Below are 24,973 nucleotides of genomic sequence, written 5' to 3'. Positions count from 1 at the left end.
CAACATCACACCGTTCAACTTTAGTCAAAAGTTCACACTACAACTTTCAAGTTCATAGCAACATATATGCAATATTAAAATTTGCTAGGTTTCACACCATAAATCTATCCACATAAAAATGCATAATAATAATCATATTAGCAACCACAGCATTATCCGCAACAAAGGAATCCAAACCAAAACCACAATTTTGGTCCAATTCGCAAAATAATCACAATACGCCAATATATCAAGTAAACCAATTCAACTTCCAATTAAAATTTAACTAATTTAGATATCATGTTAATTATCAAAACGACATCATTGACATAACAATGTATTATTCTCAATGTAAATATTCAACCAAAACAACATTACGGTCAATCTCTCAAAATATCGTAGTTTACCGATAAACCGAATAATTCATCCAAGTCTAAGTATTTTCCAATCAAATAAACTTATTGAAATTAATTCAACTATTAATTAAATCAACCAATTAATAATCATGTTATATTAATTCAATTCACTTCTATTTCTATTCCATTTCTAATTCTACAACAAAACCCATTATTTCATTATCAATGGTTTACCCACACAACAAACACAACAATCTAATACATAAAGACCAACAATTGCACACAACTTATCACATTTATATCATCACATTCCAACAAACCACCAAATACCCAAAATTGCAACATAGAAGAACATGGATATCAAGTATAGAATCTACCCACCATAACCCACTATCACACACCCTTTTATCATGAAATAACTCCACCCTTACCTTGGTAAATATGGACTCTTCACCATAGCTCTAGGCTTTTCTTCAAAAGAAATCCTTTCTAACATCATTTGGAGACACACCTAAAAACCAGTTCGAGAATCAACTTATTTGACGACTTTAAAACCCTCAAAATCAAAATCTCTCTGGTCAGAACTTACCTCTACGAGTCAGGAACATTGTGTCCAAGTACCGCAATGATCCAACGGTTGGATTGAGAGATACGCCCGTTATGCCAAAGTGACTCTATGGTGAAACTAGCTGCGAAAATTGAGGCTTCTTCCATAATTTTTTTTCTTCTCTCAAGTGCTCCTCCCTTCTTTCTCTTCTCTCTTCTTTCTCCCCCAAAATGAGTTATGAGACTCCAACTCTAAAACCCTAAATTTCTACTCTTACTATCTCTTATGTCAATTGAGCTTAATCCACCAATCCATCCATTATGTTTCTATCACTTAGGCCCATTTAGTTATATCTCTCTAATAACTCAATTAAGTCAAACAACACAAACACTCACATAAATAAATACTTAAATGATTATTATATCGCATAATAACTAAATAAATAATTAATTATTAAAAAAACCAAATAATATAATTACTAATATAATAAATAAAATATTAATAAAAATCGGGATGTTACAAGATCCTTATAATATATTTTTTCTACGTCTGCATAACCTAGTTCTTTAATAGTACCTAACAACTCAAAATAGCTCCACTTATTAGCATCTACTCTCAAATCAGAAATCTCACCTCCTTCGTACACACTCAGGTCCTCGCTAGTAAATTCACCACTGTGGTAGATTGTAATGTTTAGATATTCATCCATTTCAGACTATGCCCTAGATAGACGCAAAGAACATAGATTTTAGAAAGATGGAATTCAAAATAGAACAAAAATTTCATACCTAACTACGTTACTAATAAAGATGCAGAAACTTACTTCCGATGAAGGTCATCTTCGCTTTCACCTTGAATGTCGTCTTCGTTCGCAGAAACTTCAACTTGGAGATTCGTCAATGGCAGCTGCGCTAGGGTTTCCTCCAAGAACCGTCAATGACGTTTCTATTTCAATTCTTTTTTCTATTTTATTCTTCACACAAAATAACCCACGTGGAAATTAGAATAACCCACATGGCAATTTAAATAAACATGTGTATGTCACATGTATGCCACATACACCATTCCATTAACTTTGACTAACGGGGCTGACGGAAAGGACTTATGTGGTCCTTTTTGAACAATTAAAGGACCACTTTGACACTTTTTAAAGATAAGGGACCAGAATGGAATTTGGGGTATAGTTAAGGGATAAAAAGGGTATTTTACCAAAAATATTTTAAGATAAGCATCTTAATATTTTTTATGTTGTTAAAATAATAATGTGCAAGACAATTCTATTTCTGTAATTATTATTTATCTTAAGATCTAAAGTTAATTGCCTAAAATCAATAAATTACTTTTATAGATAAAGTAACACCGCCATATTGCCTACTTTCAAAATTTAAAGTTTTAAATTTAGTGGACATTTCATTAAATAATTTTTTTAAATATTATTTAAAGTAATAGTAATACATATATTGCTTAGTGGGGTAAGTGACCCTATAACCACTGTTGTAGCTCCGCCCCTGACTATAAATCAAAACATTAAAAAAAATTTGAAAAACTTACCAAATTAAATGGATGAAAAAGAGAAGCTTGAATGGATGATATGCTTAAATGGATGAGAAAAAGCTACAAAGCTAAAAGATTGAATGAATGTGAGGGCTTAAATGGTATTGTTTGATTTTTTTAGAAAATGAAGGAGGAAGATTGAAGGATCTGGTGTAAGCATATGAAACAAAAACGTTTGAAGATGTATTTTCGGACCATCTAATAACTTTTTAATTAATGGTGTTTAGGATATTCATCTTCAGATTCACCTTTTATTCATATGGATATGTACTTACGAATTAAAATTTGGCATAATAGGGTGCCTCATCAATTTGCCTAGAGGAATGACTAAAAAAATATGCGTACAGAGATGCATCTTTGGATGTTAGGGACAATTCGGATATTTTAGGGTGGTTAGAGAGATTATATAAAGGTGGAAAAAAACCCTAAAAATTATGACTTTAGGAATTTTTTCTTTTCTTTTTAGAATGTGGGCTAAATGGTTGGTTTCACATCTCTAGAATGAAACCCAAGTTTTACACTATGTTTGGAACACAAGAATATGAAAGGAAGGATAGTTTCAAAATGGAAAGCACAAAAAACAAGAAATGTTCTTCAATTTGTTTCAACCTAAATGATAAGAGAGGAATGAATGTTTTGTGGGACTATTTTTCTCTCCAAGAATGAGTGAAAAGTTGAAAAGTGTCACATTTTTTGCATTATTCTATTTTTACCCATAAATATACATACCAACAAATATACATATTTTTGGAATGGGGAGGACCGAAGCCGAGAAAAACAAAAGAAACTAAGAGAAAATCACCAGAAAATATAATTCCCAGCAACATCATTCGTGAGAAATCCAACTACGTCATCAGGGTACTAATAATAGATTCTTAATCCTAAACCACGCCGAAGATTAAGATTCGCCAAGCCGTCTACGCAACAATTTGCTAAAGTAATTTTAATGTTTATATTTAATTAAAAATAAGGTTATTCTTGTCATTTTAAATATAGCTATTTTTCTTTCCTTTCACTTTTTATCCCCTTTCACTCATAACAAACAACTCAAAATTCTTATGATAAAAAAAAACTCAAAATTCTTTTTACTTTCCACTAATTTTCTGTTGGAAATTATATAATAATAATTACCATAGTGTGTTCTAATGTGACAAAAAATTGGAATAGATTTTTGGTTGTTGCATAAATTTGTTTTTTGAATTCAAATTTACAACATTTCATGAAGGGGTGTCTTGTGTCATTATAGATAAACCATTGCAATATATGGTGAAAATGTGTTGTTTCATCAAGAGTTGCAAACTTATGAAACAACACATGCATGACCTATAAATACACATTTATGAATCTAAAATGAAACGCACAAAAAATCATAAATTCTTTTTTAGACACTCTTCCTTGCATTCGAGTTTTTCGTTGGTCTTACGCAAACTCGACTAAAGGCTGAATTATCCTGGGTATTCCTGCGTTCCAACTCTAAGACATATTGAGATTGCTTGAAATACTTATAAGTAAAGTGATTTCGTTCACGATTCAAGCCTCGATTCTATTCGGTTTAAATTAATTTTTCTAACAATCTTATAAGTATTCATAATGGCACCCGAGGTTCCCGTATCATGAATCAGGAACAATAATCGTCATCATAAATTCAGGTAAGTTCTTATTATTGTCTTTTGGAATTAGAGATACGTAAAATAAAATTTTCTAAGAATTTTGTCTTATTGAGCAAATCGGTAATAATTGATATCAGAAAATTTATTGTTGATATTGTGATTTTCCACTAGTTGTTAACTGAAATGTATAAAAACTAATTTTGAGATATAATATATAAATAGTTTTTATAGTATTAATAAACAGAGACGTAATATGCACGTGCCCTTACGGCATGGTAATTACAAGTAGTTGGTTTCATAATTTATATATACTATTTTCTCTTGACATGCATGATAGTTTTGTTGCATATATGCAGCGAATATGAATTATATACTAGTAAAGCATCAACATTGATATGTTAAATATTTGAAATGCATGAACATGTTAACTAGTATGCAATTAAATTTTGATTTGATGCTATATAAATAATATGTTTATGTTATATAATAAGGATTGGTGGATTTATTTTCTACACAAATGAAAAGACATTTGTAGTCAAATTTGTTTAAATATTTCTGTTTCAATAATAAATTTGAAATAAAATGTTAGATATGGAAATAACATGTTTATATTCAATAAGATTTATTATAATAAAAAATATGAAGATTATTCAAAGATAGTTCATAATGTCTCTGAAATTTGAGTCTTATGTAACTATTAAATTCTGAGATGTGAAATTTTGAGAACCTTATCGTGGAGGATAAGGAGTTTAAGTTTTCGAAAAATGAAGAACCTTGTGAGGAAATTTCTCCGCGGATTGTTGAAACACAAATCAAAAGTTCGTCAATAACTGTTGAAAAACAACTCGAACTTAGAATAAGCAGTGAGTCCGAAAGACTAAGGATCTAGGACCGGAAAAAATCGATTATCGACATAATTCTTTTATCTAGTAAAAGAAAATAGTGAGAATTTAATTTGTTTGAAAAATTTCTATTATTCTTCAAGTGGAAGATAATCCTGAGATTTACAATGAAGAAGTAACTTCAAGGGACTTCTCTTGGAATGATGCTTTCAAGACGAAATAAATTCAATAATGTCAAACCACGCTTGGAAATTTGCCAATCTACCTAAAGGATAAAAATTCATTAGATGAAAATGGATGTTGAAAAGGAAGTATCATAGTGATGATACACTAAACACCTACAAGGATAGATTAATGACCAAGGATTTAGACAAAAGAAATATATTGATTATTTCGATACATGTAAACTAGTAGCAAACACAACGAAAATTAGAGTTTTGTTTGCATTATTTTCTTAACACGACCTTATTGTTCATCAAAAGGATGTCAAAATGACATTCCTAAATGGAGATCTCAATGTGGAGATTTACATGGAGAAACCAAAAGGTTATGTGCTTCCTAGTAATGAACAAAAGGTGTGTAAGCGTGTCAAATCTTTGTATGGATTAAAACAAGCACCGAAACAATGACATCAAAAGTTTGACCCTGTCATTGCAAGATTTGTAAATTAAAAGGGAGACACACAAGTTAGAGGAAGAATTTTAAATCTTATCAAAACAAGAATTCAAAGAGTTTGTCATCATCAAAAAGAGGGAGATTGTGAAGAATATCTTATATCTAGTTTTGATGAAGACAAAGGTTATCAAAGAAGAAAAGGATCAAAAGTGTCATGCACGTCAAAGATGAAGTTGACCAAGAAGGTTTAACATAGAAATTCATGTGAAGATTTTAGAGAAGTGAACATAACCAAGGTACTTGTTGCAATTTATATTATACTATTTTAAATTACTCATAATTTCATCTCTCACTTCATCTAAAAACCTTCTTGCATCATCATGCATGATTATCTAGAAAATATTTCTTCATTTAATTGTTGTCACAAGTGTTTGTACACAAAGTTGTGTGAGAATATTGTGATTTTCTTGTCTCCATGTTGATTATATGTTGATCATTATCAACGAGATGAATGGAACTTTAGAAACAAAGAGGTTTCTAGATTCGACATTCAGGATGATAAGATCTTGAAATGATAGACACCATTTTCGATCAAAGTAAAGCGAAATAGTGGGGTTAAAAACATATTGAGAAAACTTCCACATTCAAGATGAAAGATCTTGGACTAGTTGACACTCTTTTGGGGATCAAAGTAATGCAAAAATAGTCGGGGTTATAAACTTAGTCAAATACACTTTGTTGAGAAAGTTCTTGATAAGTTCAAACTATCACGTTTCAAGAAAGTGAATATTCAATTTGATTTTAGTGTCAAAATGATGATGAAAGACTTATGGCTATATTATAATACGTAAGTGCAATTGGTTTTCCAATATAATGTACTAGACCTAACATAGCATTTGTACTTAATAAATGAGCAGATTTACTAGAAATCCAAATAGTGAGCATTGGAAGGCCATCACAAGGATTTTCAGTTATCTTTAAAAAAAACCAAAATCTTGACCTTCATCATGGTAGGTTTCCTACCATATTAGAAGGATATACCAATATGAGTTGGATATCGAGTGTTGGAGATCATAAATTTACAACTGAGTGGATATTTGCACTAATTGGAGGTGAGATTTCTTGGAAGATCAAGAAACAAACATGCATCACTCTCTTGACTATGGAGCCATGGTGTGTGGATCTTGCTTCCACTAGTCAAAGAAGCTAAATGGTTAAGGGACCTTCTGTCGGAAGTTCCATTGGCTAAATACACTATTTCAAAGGTGTTAACACAATGTGTTAGTCAAGCCAATTCAGCAAGAGAATTCAGATAAGTGTAAAATGGAAAGTCTAGGCACAGAGGCCTTAGACATTCGTGAGATAATTGATTAAAGATGTAATCATTTACTCGCATATATACGATCGATCTATAGTTTGGGAAATTCATTTACTAAGCCACTGGCCAGAGACTTAGTAAAAACAAGCTCGAGAGGTACGGGGTTGAAACTCCTTGAGTAAGAGTTCCGACAGCGGCGGCAACCCAATCTTACGTTAACAGAACATTAACCTCAAGATTTTCAATGGGTAACAACAAGTAGTTGATTTGGATAACTGTCGAACATTTCGTGATAATGTTGACCTTAAAACGAGGGTTGAGTTTTATTTTAAAACTCTTTATGAAGTTCAATACCGAGGGTACGTGTCTCATGGAAAAGGACACAATATGAACTTCACCTATGTGAATTTTGAGATGGTGCCGTCTCAAAGTGAGAGTTGGAGTTTCTCTCATGAAAAATTCATGAAACAGGATAGCGTATGGCCATAAACAAGTGCTAAGCGAGATATGTAGAGAAAGAACCTTTAAAGAGTGTGTGTAAGGTAACGCCGGTCTAATCACATAGATTAATGGTTTAAAAGCATTGCTACCTAATATTTTAATTAAACTTTGCGTCATTCTCACTAAGGTTAAGTTTAAAATCGAAAGATACCTAACTGTATTAACACTCTTTATATCTTTATTTCTGGAATGAGTTTTTGTCATTATTAGAACAAGTGGGGGATTGTTGGAAATTATAAAATAATAATTACCATAGTGTGTTCTAATGTAATAAAAAATGGGAATAGATTTTTGGTGTTGTTGCATAAATTTGTTTTTTGAATTAAAATTTACAACATTTCATGAAGGGGTGTCTTGTGTCATTATAGATGAACCATTGCAATATATGATGAAAATTTGTTGCTTCATCAAGAGTTGCAAACTTATGAAACAACACATGCATGGCTTAATAAATACACATTTATGATTCCAAAATGAAACACACAAAAAATCATAAATTCTCTTTCAGACACTCTTCCTTGCATTCGAGTTTTTCGTCGATCTTACCCAAACTCGACAAAAGGCTGAATTATCCTGGGTATTCATGCGTTTCAACTCTAAGACATATTGAGAGTGCTTGAAATACTTATAAGAAAAGTAATTTCGTTGACGATTCTAACCTCGATTCTATTCGATTTAAATTAATTTTTCTAACATTTTCTACTCACTTACATTCCTCTAACAATTTTTCCTTTTACTTTCTTTCCCTTCACTTTCTTTTCTCATCCAAACAAAGCCTTACTAAGTCTCTTCAGCTGTCTATGTATGTTTTTACCCTTCATTCCCCAAGAGGATATAGGGTTTTCGTTTTCATTAAGCATCCTGTCAAATACCCTGGTTGTGTATTTGAGCTTCACATCTATAAAACAGCAGTCTATTACTAGGTTAAAGGCTTTGTTTATCGGCATGATTTCTACCATCATAGGGTTTTTCCTTTTTCGTCACTGCCCATGAACCAAGTGCAAACCGTCAAGATTTCTCTCTTATCATTTCCTGTAAATAGCTCCTAATTTTGCAACACTTGTCTCACTAGTTGTCCTTTTTTATCATTATATTTTCTGATAAAATAAAACTGAGAAAAGTGATACTATCTTTAGTTAAATTAAACTAAAAAAACTTGCATTGAGTGAACATAATTAGGAAATACACGGAAAACGTAGAAGAAATACACCAGCTCACATGGTACTGCTAACTAACTAAGAAAACTTTGACAAAATAGCTAAACATTAATGAATCTATTGCATAAGTAAATTTCTAATGATTGCTGCTTGTGCCGTGTCTGTTGTAGCCAGTAGCTCAGATAAACGTTCGCTAAGGTCGTCCACTTCTCTGTGCAAATTTCTAATATAGTTGCATGTCTCCTGCAACACCCTCGAAGCTGAAGCCTGATATTCAAATTCAATTTATTAACAAATTTAACAATATAGTTAACTATTCCAATAAGAAACACGGTTGAAAACACCAACAATTCTTGTAGATGGAAGAAAAAGGTCTTAGAATTAGTAGTAGTGTTTTAAATTTCAGATCTGTTATCAACTAGATCAAAGTATTGGACCAATGGATTAGTGGTCATAGCGGTGGAACATTGATCGGACCAATAAATTGATAAGTTTTATAATTAGAGTTTTTTCACTCTTATATTGAGTTCATCTCTTCTAGATCTTGATTAACTAATGGTTTTTGTTATTATTATATTAAAATAATTATAATAACAAAAGTAAAAATAAATAAATGTTTACTATAATATATAAAAAAATTATATTTATCACTAACTTAATATATATATATATATATATATATATATATATATATATATATATATATATATATATATATATATATATATATATATATATATATATATATATATATATATATATATATATATATATATATATATATATATATAATTTTCTGATAAAATCTTGAATGGATTGCTTGCTAATCTCCTAGAATATTATATTACAAGTGAGAGTAAGAAGTATTTTATTTAATTTCTTTGGATCAATAAATTATTTTCAATTAAATCATAGATATTAACTTATTTTAAAAAGTACCCTTTAACATTATTACAAAATTTATGCCAATTAAAAAAATTTAAAAAATCCAAAGTAGCCCTTAATCCATCTTTGTTATGCATATTCTTCGTTTTTCTTTTGCCCTTTTAAGCTGGTTTGAATTTGAATACACCCTTAAACTTTCTCTAATGTATTTGTTTATGTTGCTAAAAAAAATTATATAGTTACAAATTGCTCTTGCTACTTGCAACTTGCAATCTTTTTTTTTTATAAACTTAAATTAAGAATTGTTTAGGTCTCATTTCAAAGTTCCAGACTAGTTAAGCCAGTGAGTGAGGGTCATTAAATAATGTGAAGGTAAAAAGCATAGAAAGAAGAAGGTAAATAAGTATTAGTATGTGTTAAGAAAGAAACCTTGTCAGAGGTCCTATTGCGAATCTCAGGAAGAAGCTGCTGCAACTTGGAAACAAGATCATGGATCTGATCGTCGGTGATATTCCTTGAACTAGTTGTTTGCCTAGACCGTGACCTCCTGCTAGACATCTTTATATACTACAGTATATAGTTTTGGATGTATATGAGAGACAAATTGAAATATGATATGGAGATAGGTAAGAGATAGTGATGTTGGAGAAGGAGAAAGAAAGAGAGACAAGAGTGATGATGCATGGGAGAAAGAAGAGGGGTAGGGTTGTTTTTAAATAGGGTTTTGAAGAGAGTAAAAGGAATAAAGTTTTCTAGAAAAACGGTAAAACTCGTGTTCCCAAATTGGGGTGAGAAGTTTCAGAGTAGCGTGTGCACGTTTCAAGTGAGAGAAAGATAGAGAGATTGTGTGACCAAGCTTTGTTTCTTTGTTTTTGACCAACTTAGACTGTCAGACTCTACACGCAATACCATGTTAACTAAAGATTTCCAACAGTGCAAGTGCCAAAGTTAAATATGCCGAGTTCCATAACAAAAGTTTTAATCATTAAATAATAGAGTTCCATAATTAATCATTAAATAATTCTTTCACAATGATTTTTGAAACATTTTTCTTGTTTTTTTTAATCGGCAAAGATATCGATAAGGAGAGTATAAGGGATACTCTAAATTCCAACAACAAAGGATAGTGGTTTGATTAGGTTGCGCTGTTGGAAATTATGTTGACGTTGTTGAGCATTTGTTAGCTTTTTTGAGGGAGTTGAGCGGGGTGGTTTGTGTGAGAAAGCGGCTGTTAAAGTGGTTAGCAATTTCTTGGGCAATTTGGAGTATGCGGAATGATATGTATTTCAATGTGGCGGTGTTTGTAACACCCCAATTTTACCCAGGCATATAGGTACAAATATCAGAGTATAAAAATTAAATTCATAAAAACAATTAGGGCGTTACACTTAAGTAACCACATAACCAAACATAACATACTCGCAAAAGATGCGTAACACAAATAATCAAAGAGGACGGATACTCATAAACACCTGATTGTATTCATACTTATATATATATGCATCGGTAAACAAAATATCCACAACATTGCTCCAAAATACACCGTATGAGAAGGTATCCAAAATACATAATACGAATGCATCTAAAGGATCAAATATACATCAAAAGGATCCTATAAGCATTATCTACAAAATAAGTGTTCGATCCCCCCTAGGTGTTACGTATCACGAGCGGACGACACCAAACGGACGACTACAAAGAGAGCACCTACACTTGCGGATCACCTGCACATTACCCACGAGTAGGTAACATTAAGGCAGAAGGGTGAGAATATAATTCATAATGAAAGCATGATCAATATAGTAATGCCCACAAATATCATTAAGAATCATATAACAAGATAATCCAATAAGTCAACCACAGTCAATATATAAGTAATGCGGTACATGAATGATAACATAAATTATAAAGACTGACGATGATGAATGAGACTCGACTATGCGTATGCATGTGGTACCAAATCCGGAGTAAAACTCCTCCTTGTCATTATGACAAATACACCTTGCCGAGCATTATGCTGGGACTTCTTTCCCTCAGGAAAATACACCTTTGTCGAGCAGTAAGCTACGACTAACCGTCATCGAGCATCTAGCCCCCACTGATGACCTCTTGCCACTCGGGCAAATACACCTTTTTACCGAGCACTAAGCTCCCACTGGTAATAATTTCCAATTCAGGCCACCTGTTAATAGCATTCCGCCATTAACGTAATGAAATGTCATGCTGTGCATACAAACGACTCAATTACATAACAACAACAACAACAATATAACTCGGTAACATATCTACATCACACCGGTTATATTATTCCACGCGGATACATCATCAAAATTGCCACTCAGGCGTTCATATTCACACAACACACATATACCGTAAAAACATACTTGATTAGCAAATATCATTTCACAAAAATACATTTATGAAAAATTCATTCAACCACCAACACACACCTCCTTATCATAAAGCATACTCAAGGGTTCTCATAATACTTTAAACGGCGCGTAGAAACGACCTACGGTTCAAAAGATACAATAAAACGGAGTTTGGAAAACAAAATTTCGCACAGTCCGCTTGAGCTCTGCTCAGCGGACCCAGACAGGGAATCATCAAACAAAAATTACAGAACCTGCGCTCAGCGGACCTTCACAGAGATTTTTCTGCAAAAGGACCTCCGCTCAACGGACCCCTCCGCTCAGCGGATCTGCGTAAACCTAGAAAAATCAGTTCTGCTACAGACCTGCAAAACCCCCTCCAATCCTCTCAAAACCTCAAATAAGCTTCCCTACACATCCTACACAACCCATACAAGCCATATATTCACTCTATCAATCAATGATCCATGGCTCACTCACTAAATGTCAATAACCTAACAATTTCTTCATGAGCAAGAAAACATGGAGAAATGAAAAACAAACATGATCCATGGGAATATCTATCATCATAGTACACATACACACCACAAAATCAAGTTTATAACTTCAAAACTCACAAAACACCCAATTTACCATTGTTGATCAAGCTTAGAAAAGAGCAAGAACAAGAACAAAACACACAAAACTATAAGAACCATACAATCAAGATAAACTAGATTCATCCCCCTTACCTTGGTTAGATTCTTGGCTCTAGCTTGGTTTGGATTCCTACACTTCTCTTCTTCTCTTTGTCTTTCTCTTCTTTCTCTTCTCTTCACAAGCTCTCTTTCTTTCTTTCCCAAAATATCTCAAAATATCTCTTTTTCTCTCTATATCTCTTTCTATTTCTCTACTTCTCATTATCCCCCACTCAACTTTCATAAATTCTAATTTTGGCCCAAATGTTACTAAACATTAATTCTAACCAATTAACACCCAAAACATAATAATTACACACATGGAAAGTAATAAGTAAAATATTAGCATAATTAATATTTACCGACTGACTCGACTCAAAAACGGTAAAATTTAGGAAAATGTAGCAAACATCACAATTAATCAGAAAAACACATTTACGGGCGTTACAACCCTCCCCCACTTAAAAGATTTTCGTCCTCGAAAATAAAAATTACCTGCTACAAACAACTCAGGATAGGAGTCTCGCATCTTGCTCTCCAACTCCCAGGTCAAACTCTCACCTGCCGCACTTAACCATACGACTTTCACCAAGGAGATCTCCTTGGCTCGCAGAGTCTTAGTCTCACAATCCTCAATACGCACCGGCATCGTCTCAACCGTCAGGTTCTCACGCACTTGCACATCATCCATCTGAATCACATGGGACGGATCCGCAATGTATCTCCTCAACTGAGACACATGGAATACATCGTGCAGATTAGCAAGACTTGGCGGTAACGCCACCCGATACGCAACTTTGCCAACTCGCTCCGATATCTGATAAGGACCAATAAAACGCGGAGTAAGCTTCCTCGATTTCAAAGCTCGTCCAACACCAGGCATAGGTGTAACTCTTAAGAATACATGATCACCGACTTGGAATTCCAAATCTTTCCTTCGCTTGTCATGATAACTCTTTTGCCTACTCTGTGAACTTCTCATCTTCTCACGAATAAATTTCACCTTCTCTGTAGTCTCTCTTACTATCTCAGGTCCGAGTACCACACTCTCGCCCGATTCAAACTAACACAATGGAGTTCTACACTTACGACCATATAGCGCTTCAAAAGGTGCCATTCCGATACTAGAATGAAAACTGTTGTTGTAAGTGAATTCTATCAACGGAAGATAAGTATCCCACGAACCTCCCTTCTCTAGAACACATGCCCTCAACAAGTCTTCTAACGATTGAATAGTCCTTTCGGTCTGACCGTCTGTCTGAGGATGATAAGCCGAACTCAACCTCAACTTAGAACCTAGAGCCTCTTGCAAACCTTTCCAAAAATCTGATGTGAACCTTGGATCTCTATCCGACACAATACTCAACGGTATACCATGTAGTTTCACAACCACCTTGATATAAATCTCAGCCAACTTCGCAACTGGAAAAGTGATGTTAATAGGAATAAAGTGAGCAGACTTTGTCAACCTATCAACAATCCCCCAAACCGCATCGAAACCTCTCACAGTATTTGGTAAACTCGTCACAAAGTCCATAGAAATACTATCCCATTTCCACTCTGGAATATCCAACGGTTGCAACAACCCTGCAGGACGCTGATGCTCCACTTTTGACTTCTGACATACCAAACACGCATATACAAACTGAGCCACATCCGTTTTCAAACCAGACCACCAAAAGATCTTTTTCAAATCCTGATACATCTTATTGGCTCCCGGATGAATACTCAAACTGCTTCTGTGACCTTCCTCTAAAATCATCTTTTTCAGCTCGGAATCATCAGGTACATAAATTCGACTACGGAATCTCAAAACACCCTGACCATCCACTCTGAAGTCGCCATCATCACTTTGATTTGCCACCATAAACAAATCAACAAGTTTCACATCCATTTTCTGTCTCTCGCTAACAGTCGACAGAAAATCATTCGTCACTTTCAACATACCCATCTTCACACTACCTGGCGTCAATTCACATACTAAACTAAGATCACGAAACTGCTCCAAAAGTTCCCACTCCTCCGCCATCATAGCGGACATATGCAAAGATTTCCGACTCAAAGCATCAGCAACCACATTAGCTTTACCAGGATGGTAATTCAAGCTAAAGTCATAGTCCTTCAAGAATTCCAACCACCTACGTTGTCTCATGTTCAACTCTTTCTGATCAAATAAGTATTTCAAACTCTTATGATCACTAAAGACCTCGAACCTTGCACCGTAGAGATAATGCCTCCAAATCTTTAATGCAAAAACCACCGCAGCTAACTCTAAATCATGAGTGGGATAATTCTTCTCATGAATCCTTAACTGCCTTGAAGCGTAAGCCACCACCTTACCTTCCTGCATCAAAACACCACCTAACCCCATATGCGATGCATCTTAATACACCACAAACGGTTCCTCAGGATCAGGTAAAACCAAAACCGGAGCTGAAGTCAACCTTCTCTTCAACTCTTCAAAATTCCTTTCACAAACTATGTCCCAAATAAACGCCTTACCCTTGCAAGTAAGCTGAGTTAACGGAAGTGCCAACTTCGAAAAGCCTTCTATGAATCTTCGGTAATAACCCGCCAAACCTAAGAAGCTTCTGATCTCAGTAACCGATCTCGGAACCTCCCATTGTAGCACCGCATCTACCTTGGATGGATCCACTGCAATCCCGTTACCTGAAATCACATGACCAAGAAAACTCACCTCTGATAACCAGAACTCGCACTTGGATAACTTAGCATACAACTGCTTCTCCTTCAAAACCTGTAGCACAACACGCAAATGCTCCTCATGCTCTTCCGGAGACTTAGAATAAATCAAGATGTCATCTATGAAGACCACAACAAACTTATCCAACTGATCATGGAATATGCGATTCATATACTCCATAAACACACCAGGTGCATTAGAAACTCCGAACGGCATCACCAAAAACTCATAATGCCCGTACCGAGTCCTAAACGCAGTCTTCTGAATATCTTCCTCCTTCACCCGAATCTGATGGTAACCAGATCTTAAATCAATCTTGCTAAACACACTGGCTCCCACCAACTGATCCATCAAGTCGTCAATCCTAGGAAGCGGATACTTATTCTTAATTGTCACCTTGTTCAACTGGCAATAATCAATACACAACCTCATGCTTCCATCCTTCTTCTTTACCAACAAAACTGGAGCCCCCCATGGTGAAACACTAGGCCTCACAAAATGTTTTGCTAGCAACTCTTCCAATTGTTTCCTTAATTCCACTAACTCTGATGCCGACATTCTATATGGCGCCATAGAAACAGGCCTCGTACCAGGAACTAGATCTATGGAAAACTCCACCTCTCTCCTTGGCGGCACATCAGAAAAGTCTTCAGGAAACACTTCGGGAAATTCTCGCACTACTGGAAAATCCCCAACTACAGCTCGACTCTCCACAGTCAATGATGCAAACACACCAAACAATTGTGCCCCATCTTCTAACAGTCGATTCAACTCCTTGGTAGATAAGACATCAAATTCCAAATCCTTCTCAAGAAATGGAAACCTCACCAACTTATGATAACAATCGATATGGACACGATTATTCATCAACCAATCCATTCCCAGAACCACGTCTAACTCGTTCATCGACAAACAAATCAAATCAACAGTAAAGTCCTTACCGAAGATTGATACCGGACAATTCTTACAAACTAAAGAAGTAGTCACCGACCCCATTGCTGGTAAATCGATAACCATCTCACCACCCAGGTCAGATAAAACAAGGCCTAATCTTTTAACACAATCATCGGCTATAAAACAATGCGAAGCACCCGTATCAATAATAGAAATTAAAGAAATGCCATTAATAAAACAAGTACCTCTGATCAGTCGATCACCCTTGTCCGTCTGAGTTCCAGCCAAAGCAAACACCTTCCCACCAGCTTGAACTTTCTTCTTCTGACATTGACCGCTCATGTGTCCCTCTTCACCACAATTAAAACACACAACTCCCTTGGACGCACAGTCGGATGACACATGTCCTACCCTTCCACACTTGAAACATTTCTTTGCGTCACTAAAGCAGACATTACTTTTGTGGCCAGGTTTACCACACTTAAAACATACAATCTTAGCAGGAGCATCTCCCCTACTAAACCTTGGTCCATAATTCATCTTTTGCTTACCCTTCCCTCCATCATACGGCGTCCCACGATTCTGCTGACCCTTGTTCCTGTTTTCATTAATCACCTTATGATGAGCATTATTATCCTCATCATAAATCCTACAGCTGTCCACCAAATCTGGAAACACCCGAATCTTCTGATACCCTACCGCCTTCTTGATATCAGAACGTAACCCATTCTGGAACTTAATGCACTTAGAAAATTCTGCTCCCTCACCAACAAAGTGCGGGTAGAATTTCACAAGTTCATTAAACTTTGCCGCATATTCAGACACAGACATGCTGCCTTGAACCAAAGCCAGAAACTCAGTCTCTTTCTTTCCACGGACATCCTCTGGATAATACTTCCTCAGAAACTCCCTCTTGAACACCGTCCAGGAAATCTCTTCACCGGTTGCTTCTAACCTTGCCAAAGTCTCCAGCCACCAATCATCAGCCTCCACAGCTAACTGATGAGTGCCATACCTGACTTTCTGCTCTTGCGTGCAATCCATCACACGAAAGATCCTCTCCATCTCCTTCATCCAAGTCAAGGCTCCCTCGGGGTCATGCGTTCCCTTAAACACAGGAGGATTCTCCCTCTGGAAAGTCGCTAAACTCCGAGACCTTGCATTCTCATCCGTATGCATAGCTTCAGCCATAGCTTGCAATGCAGCAGCAATAGCAGCGCCATTACGTCCAGCATCAGAGTATAAAAATTAAATTCATAAAAACAATTAGGGCGTTACACTTAAGTAACCACATAACCAAACATAACATACTCGCAAAAGATGCGTAACACAAATAATCAAAGAGGACGGATACTCATAAACACCTGATTGTATTCATACTTATATATATGCATCGGTAAACAAAATATCCACAACATTCCTCCAAAATACACCGTATGAGAAGGTATCCAAAATACATAATACGAATGCATCTAAAGGATCAAATATACATCAAAAGGATCCTATAAGCATTATCTACAAAATAAGTGTTCGATCCCCCCTAGGTGTTACGTATCACGAGCGGATGACACCAAACGGACGACTACAAAGAGAGCACCTACACTTGCGGATCACCTGCATATTACCCACGAGTAGGTAACATTAAGGCAGAAGGGTGAGAATATAATTCATAATGAAAGCATGATCAATATAGTAATGCCCACAAATATCATTAAGAATCATATAACAAGATAATCCAATAAGTCAACCACAGTCAATATATAAGTAATGCGGTACATGAATGATAACATAAATTATAAAGACTGACGATGATGAATGAGACTCGACTATGCGTATGCATGTGGTACCAAATCCGGAGTAAAACTCCTCCTTGTCATTATGACAAATACACCTTACCGAGCATTATGCTGGGACTTCTTTCCCTCAGGAAAATACACCTTTGTCGAGCAGTAAGCTACGACTAACCGTCATCGAGCATCTAGCCCCCACTGATGACCTCTTGCCACTCGGGCAAATACACCTTTTAACCGAGCACTAAGCTCCCACTGGTAATAATTGCCAATTCAGGCCACCTGTTAATAGCATTCCGCCATTAACGTAATGAAATGTCATGTTGTGCATACAAACGACTCAATTACATAACAACAACAACAACAATATAACTCGGTCACATATCTACATCACACCGGTTATATTATTCCACGCGGATACATCATCAAAATTGCCACTCAGGCGTTCATATTCACACAGCACACATATACCGTCAAAACATACTTGATTAGCAAATATCATTTCACAAAAATACATTTATGAAAAATTCATTCAACCACCAACACACCCCTCCTTATCATAAAGCATACTCAAGGGTTCTCATAATACTTCAAACGGCGCGTAGAAACGACCTACGGTTCAAAAGATACAACAAAACGGAGTTTGGAAAACAAAATTTCGCACAGTCCGCTTGAGCTCCGCTCAGCGGATACAGACAGGGAATCATCAAACAAAAATTACAGAACCTCCGCTCAGCGGACCTTCACAGAGATTTTTCTGCAAAAGGACCTCCGCTCAACGGACCCCTCCGCTCAGCGGATCTGCGTAAACCTAGAAAAATCAGTTCTGCTACAGACCTGCAAAACCCCATCCAATCCTCTCAAAACCTCAAATAAGCTTCCCTACACATCCTACACAACCCATACAAGCCATATATTCACTCTATCAATCAATGATCCATGGCTCACTCACTAAATGTCAATAACCTAACAATTTCTTCATGAGCAAGAAAACATGGAGAAATGAAAAACAAACATGATCCATGGGAATATCTATCATCATAGTACACATACACACCACAAAATCAAGTTTATAACTTCAAAACTCACAAAACACCCAATTTACCATTGTTGATCAAGCTTAGAAAAGAGCAAGAACAAGAACAAAACACACAAAACTATAAGAACCATACAATCAAGATAAACTAGATTCATCCCCCTTACCTTGGTTAGATTCTTGGCTCTAGCTTGGTTTGGATTCCTACACTTCTCTTCTTCTCTTTGTTTTTCTCTTCTTTCTCTTCTCTTCACAAGCTCTCTTTCTTTCTTTCCCAAAATATCTCAAAATATCTCTTTTTCTCTCTATATCTCTTTCTATTTCTCTACTTCTCATTATCCCCCACTCAACTTTCATAAATTCTAATTTTGGTCCAAATGTTACTAAACATTAATTCTAACCAATTAACACCCAAAACATAATAATTACACACATGGAAAGTAATAAGTAAAATATTAGCATAATTAATATTTACCGACTGACTCGACTCAAAAACGGTAAAATTTAGGAAAATGTAGCAAACATCACAATTAATCAGAAAAACACATTTACGGGCGTTACAGTGTTGGAAAATGTGACCAAAGTGATTCATAGGGTCAAAATTTTATCTTGGTTGTGGAACATTGTTGGAATTTCGGCGCCTGTTTATTGTAATTATACGCTATGGTGCAGTAGGCCTATCGACTTCCTTAATAGTTGATTTTGTAAGTGTCGGGAGGTATGTTTTGTACTCAACCGTTTTTATTGAATCTCACTGCTTATAAATAAAAAACCCCAACAACAAAGTGAGAAACCTCTACTTCCTAAAACAAAAGAGAGGTAAAGTATTTCAATACTTGTAATGACCGTTTTTCTCTTAATTATTTATTTAATTGTTGTTATGTGATTTATTTAATTGACTATGTGTTTATTATGTGTCTACGTGGTTTTATGTTATTTCATTAGGAATTAATTGTATATAACATAAGTTAGTAAGGTTATTTGCTATTGGGCCTAAGTTAGTATTAGTAATTGAGTGGTTCTAATTAGAGCCCATTAGCAATTTAAAAGTTAGTGAGGGTTTTAACAAAACAAGGATTTTAGAGGAATAGAAGTTAGAATCTCATTTTGGGGAAAGAAGAGAAAGAAGAGAATAGTGAAGAGAAGAGGAGAATCCAAGATTGAAGCTAGAGCTGTCTTCAATCCAAAAACCTAAGGTAAATGTGGGGTTCTTTCATGCTAAAAGGATGTATGATGATGTTTAGGGTGGGTTAGATTGTATGTAGAAACCATGGATTGAATGTTGCAGAAACTCCAGGTTTATGATGAAATTGCATGAATTTTTGGTTGAAAACATGTTTTGATTTATGATTGACGATGAATGATGTTAGATGTTGTGATTATATGTGTCTAATTGCTGTTTGGAATGAGTTTTCCGGGATGTGTGATTTCGCAGTTTTCTGTTTGCTGTTATTTTTCTACAAAATCGCACGTCCGCTATGCGGGCTCGAGGCCGCTAAGCGGATGATGTTTGCTTTTGAAAAATTAATTGAGCTCGCTAAGCGGAGCTCAGATTTCATTTCTCTTCTGTTTTTAGTTTGTAGAAGCGCGCTTCGAGCGGGGTTATTGAATTTTAGTTTCCATAAGCGCACTAGAGGGTCGCTAAGCGGTCCCTGCTGTACAAAACCTTTTGTAACTTTGAAATAATGTATCTTTTGATCTGTAACTCCTTTCTAAGTGCCGTTTAAACCTCCGTGAAGCTCTAATTGATGTCTTTCTAATGCATATGATTTGGAAACCTTTGGATATCTTTTTGAAGTCTTTTCTTGAATTATATTAGTTGATATTGTAATTTTTGTGCGAAGTGAAGTATTGTTGTATGATGGTGCAACATAGCGACGTGATTGTGAAGTGAAGCATTCTCATGAATGTTTGATTATTGTTTAAACGATGTTGTGACGTATTGTTTATGTTGTATTTGTGGATGTGCATCATTTGAGTCGCATCTATTGCATAGCCTGAAACTTATGGAAAACACGACGATCTGAAAACTATGGAAAACACGACGGCCTTAATGGAAAGTAACGACGATGTACCTAATGGAAAATTTTGAGACGATGAGAGTTTTACTCCAAATGGTACCACATGTATTTGTATAAGTCGAGTCGCATTTGAATTGCATTTAAATTGCATTGATTTGTGTTTGAATTGTTAAGGTGATGAGATGTTTGTTGTGATGTGACGACGAGATGTTACTGCGATACATTGATATTACAACTGTGAATTAAGTATGTTGTCATAATTAATTATTGACATGGTTGTCATTTTGTAAGTTGTTATAGTGATGATAGATGTTGTAAGATGTTATGTGATGAGAAGTGGTGATATATGTATGATCTTTACCATGCTTTGAATATTATCATATATTTCCTTATAATGAATGATATCTCACCCCTTCTGTTTGAATGTTACCCTCCGTAGGTAACGTGCAGGTAACGACGTGGAGTAGCCGTGTACATATTAGCTCGAGTCGGTGTGTCTATGCTCTGATACGTAACACTCGGGGGATGTTTGCATTGCTTGTCGTTTCATGATGTTATTTTTGAATTGGATTTGTTATCATATCTTGGATTATGTTGTTATGTCCTTATGAGACTTGTTGGATTTGTTGTTGTCATGATTGGCATGCATGAATATTATGATTTCGAATTATGATGTTGATGAATTCCGCTGTGATATTATGAACTATATGAGTTGAATGTTTAATGAATTATGAGTTTCCTCCGATATAAGTTTTATGTATCCATGTTTTATGAGCATGATTTGTGATTTGTTTAAGTTGAATATGTGACGCCTCAAATTTGTTGCTTGTTTCGATGTATTGCACTCTGATTTCTCTTATGAATTGCGGGGTAGATTTGGGTGTTACAATACTCCCTTCGTTCCTTTCTAATTGTCACATTTTGACTTTTTACCCATAACAATAAAACTAATAATGGTTGTTATTTTTAAGCTATAATTTTTCTTTTGTCTATAATACCCTTAACGTTTAATAAATTCAATATACTTTTTTTCTCTCATATTAATTAGTTAAATGCAATTTTGACAAAACTATAATGATTACTACATTGAAATTTGAAAGTGACAATTAAATTGAAACAAAATTTTTTCACAAAAATGACACTTATAAAGGAACAGAGAAAGTAATAAAAGTTACAAAGATCGGCTATTATACAATAGGAGCAAAGCTACTTCCACGACCTCAAAACGATAGTCGACATACAATTCTCAAAGATAAAGACCTTATTCTTGAAAACGATGGCGTTAGGAGAAAGTCAAATAGACCAAATTGTAGCTATCCAAACAACCGCCATAATATTCTTTTTAGAACCACACTTCATCTTATCGCAATTGATGAGAAAATCCATAAAATAACCCAAAGTAAAGTTTACCTCTATTCTCATCCACTCATAAACTATCTTCCAAATATTTAACAAATATGTGCATGTCTAAAATAAGTGCAATAACAATTCCATCTCCGGAGCGCAAAAAACACAACATAAGTATCTATGTTCCGATAGAATTCCTCGTTTGAACAATTGATCCTTGGTTGAAATTCTCTTAAGCAAAAGCCTTCACCGAAAAATAAGCAAAGTAGGAGGAAATTTAATATTCCACAGATTTTTTATAGGATTTAATAACGCCATCGGAACTATTGACACACTGTTTTCATTATGAATTTCCGCACAAGGCTGAATAGAAAAAACACCGTCGAAATTATGCCTCCACACGAAAGAATCCGCACGATTTTGTGCCGAATGAACTTGCTGCAAACAGTAGAGAAAATATGCTACCAGTCCCGTGATAGAAGTTGCTACTGGTCGCTGAATTTTATCCAAGTTCCAGCTCCAAACTGATCCGTCCCACGACCCTGTATCAGCCACACTACTGTCTCTGTTACACGTCTGCTCGAAAATTTATGGATAAGCATCCCACAGCGGCTGATTGCAAAGCCAAATTGAGTACCAAAATGTCGTTCTGATAAGCATCCTACAGCGGGTGATTGCAAAACATCTTAATTTCTTGATGGGTATGTAACATATAGCCTAAATATAGTACTACAAGTGCACAACCTATCGAAGTAATATATAAGATTATCGAACCACAGAGACCAATCGTCAATCTATCAACACTATTGTTAAGGTGCTTATCTAAGGTGAACAAAAATATTGTTGTGAGTGCAGTGCAACAAGGTAAGTGCGCGAAGTGAGTAACAGATTTCAAGCGATAGGTTGGAATGTAAATCATGAAACCAGACTATGATCCAGACATGCATAAGTGAAACGACTCATGGGGAAGTATTTTCTATTCGTAGCAAAGAACCAATTTAACAGGAACTTGTAGCTTTTGCCTACTAAGAACCAAATTTACTCTTTAATTTAACTTCCTTTATTGTCACATATAAAGGGTGCCTTCCGCGTTAAAGTAGTAAATCTATTTTTAAGAAATTGATAGTTTTGACTTAACAGAAAAGTGATTTTACTTGGAAAGATTAACTTAAAGAGACTCTTGGTTTTTGACCAAGAGTCAGATTTCAAACCTACAAGCGCGTCCGAAAATAGTTTCAAAATCGTTTTCTAAAAAGAGTTAATGATTCCTATTCAACCAATCAAATTTCTTTCGCTTCTTTTGTTTGGTTAAATAATAATCAAGTCATATCTTTGATATGGACGGCTTTCGATCTTACCCAATAAACATTTAAGCATAATTTGACTAAAGTTAAAACTAAAACATCCCTAGAGTATTTTCACTAACACGACAATTAGAACACAGACATGAGCACAATCATTACATTCAAGTCTTTATGATTTAGCCAGACATAGTAATTGCGAGTCTATAACACATGTAGACTATGGTAAGTGCGAGTGATAAAAAGGGTGCGAGTCTATAAAACTTGTAGACTATGGAAAGAGCATTTAGAGTCTATAACAGATGTAGACTATGGTAAGAGCATTTATAGTCTATAACACTTGTAGACTATAGTAAGATCGAGAAAATAAATAAAGCAAGTAAATTGAACCTTACTCCGAGCGGAGATTAAATCTTGATACAAAGTGAAGGCTGGTATGATAAACTTAAACCAAAGTGCTCCAATACTCGATTACAACTCAATCTACACCGTAGTAACTCCCCAATGTGAAGAGGGTACTACTTTACAGATACTGATGGTATATGGCTTAAGTTTGTACTAAGCTTAGATGAAAAATCAAAAATGAAAAACTAAACTATATATAGTGGATTCTGGATCAGCATAAGGACAGAAGTGCCCCTCAACTCCTTTTGAGCGGGAACCATTTTGTGAAGGCCGCGGGCGCAGCAGCCTCACCGCGGGCGCGGTCAGTAACGGACATGATCGTGTGATCGTGGCAGTTGGCTCCATCATGAAGTGGGCCACGTCATCACGTCCCCTTTGGCCGGCGCGGTGCAGAACGCCACAAGTACAAATCTTCTTGAAAACCCCTATTTTCTTGGCGTTTTGGCTTGTTTCTTCACTAAAGGCTCTGAAAGGTCAAGAATCCTGAAAACAAAGGAAATACAAGCATAATACAAGAAAATGATAATAAAAACTAAGGAAAGCATGTGATATTCGAGCCAGAAACATAGTGCGATTCTGTGCGATCAAATCCTCCCACACTTAGACTCTTGCTTGTCATCAAGCAATAACTCTTAAAAGAAGATGAAGGAAAGTTCTGGTGTTTACAGGTTTTGGGAAACGAGGGCTTCTAAGTTCGATTAAAGGTGTGTTGCTAGGCACTAGCTATCTGAACTAAGGGTATCGTGGTAACACTAAATGCAAGAATGCGAACATAAGCCTCATAAGTATGCAGACCGACCCCTAATATCCTACTATGCTAAGACTCTTTTTGGTATGAGGTCCTTTTTCATTCAGGTGCAATCACATTAAGCCCGTTATCCATACGTACTCATGGTATAGTGACCGGTTAGTGACTTCGATCTCAAGTAACGGGGATCTGGTACAAGAGTTAGTGTAACCCCTTTTTATTTCACCCACTTGAAGTTGCGGGGGATCGGACCGTAGTCCTCCCTACCAAGTCCAGCACCAGATACCTCTGGACCAACTACAATGGGCGTGCCT

The 24,973-nt window shown here is 35.5% G+C and overlaps 1 protein-coding gene across 1 annotated transcript; it reads right to left on the bottom strand.

The window, feature by feature from the left end:
* Positions 1–8,434: 8,434 nt before the first annotated feature.
* On the bottom strand, positions 8,435–10,068 carry LOC131656864 (transcription factor PRE3). Its single transcript, XM_058926448.1, has 2 exons — positions 9,794–10,068; positions 8,435–8,746 (listed from the first exon to the last, which is right to left on the bottom strand). Exons 1-2 carry the CDS (start codon positions 9,920–9,922, stop codon positions 8,597–8,599), a joined length of 279 nt encoding a protein of 92 aa, XP_058782431.1. The 5' UTR covers positions 9,923–10,068; the 3' UTR covers positions 8,435–8,596.
* Positions 10,069–24,973: the final 14,905 nt, after the last annotated feature.

The sequence above is a fragment of the Vicia villosa genome, linkage group LG3 (assembly GCF_029867415.1).
Source record: "Vicia villosa cultivar HV-30 ecotype Madison, WI linkage group LG3, Vvil1.0, whole genome shotgun sequence".
NCBI classification, from domain to species: Eukaryota; Viridiplantae; Streptophyta; class Magnoliopsida; order Fabales; family Fabaceae; genus Vicia; species Vicia villosa.
The sequence above is the reverse complement of the archived record's forward strand: the minus strand, read 5'-3'. Positions and strand labels throughout refer to the sequence as shown.

Bases quoted from the DNA above. Each gene is read 5' to 3' on its own strand.
- LOC131656864 (XM_058926448.1), bottom strand. From the start codon at position 9,922: ATGTCTAGCAGGAGGTCACGGTCTAGGCAAACAACTAGTTCAAGGAAT. The intron at 8,747-9,793 runs GTTTCTTTCTTA...TTTGAATATCAG, and splicing joins GCAATAGGACCTCTGACAAG to GCTTCAGCTTCGAGGGTGTT.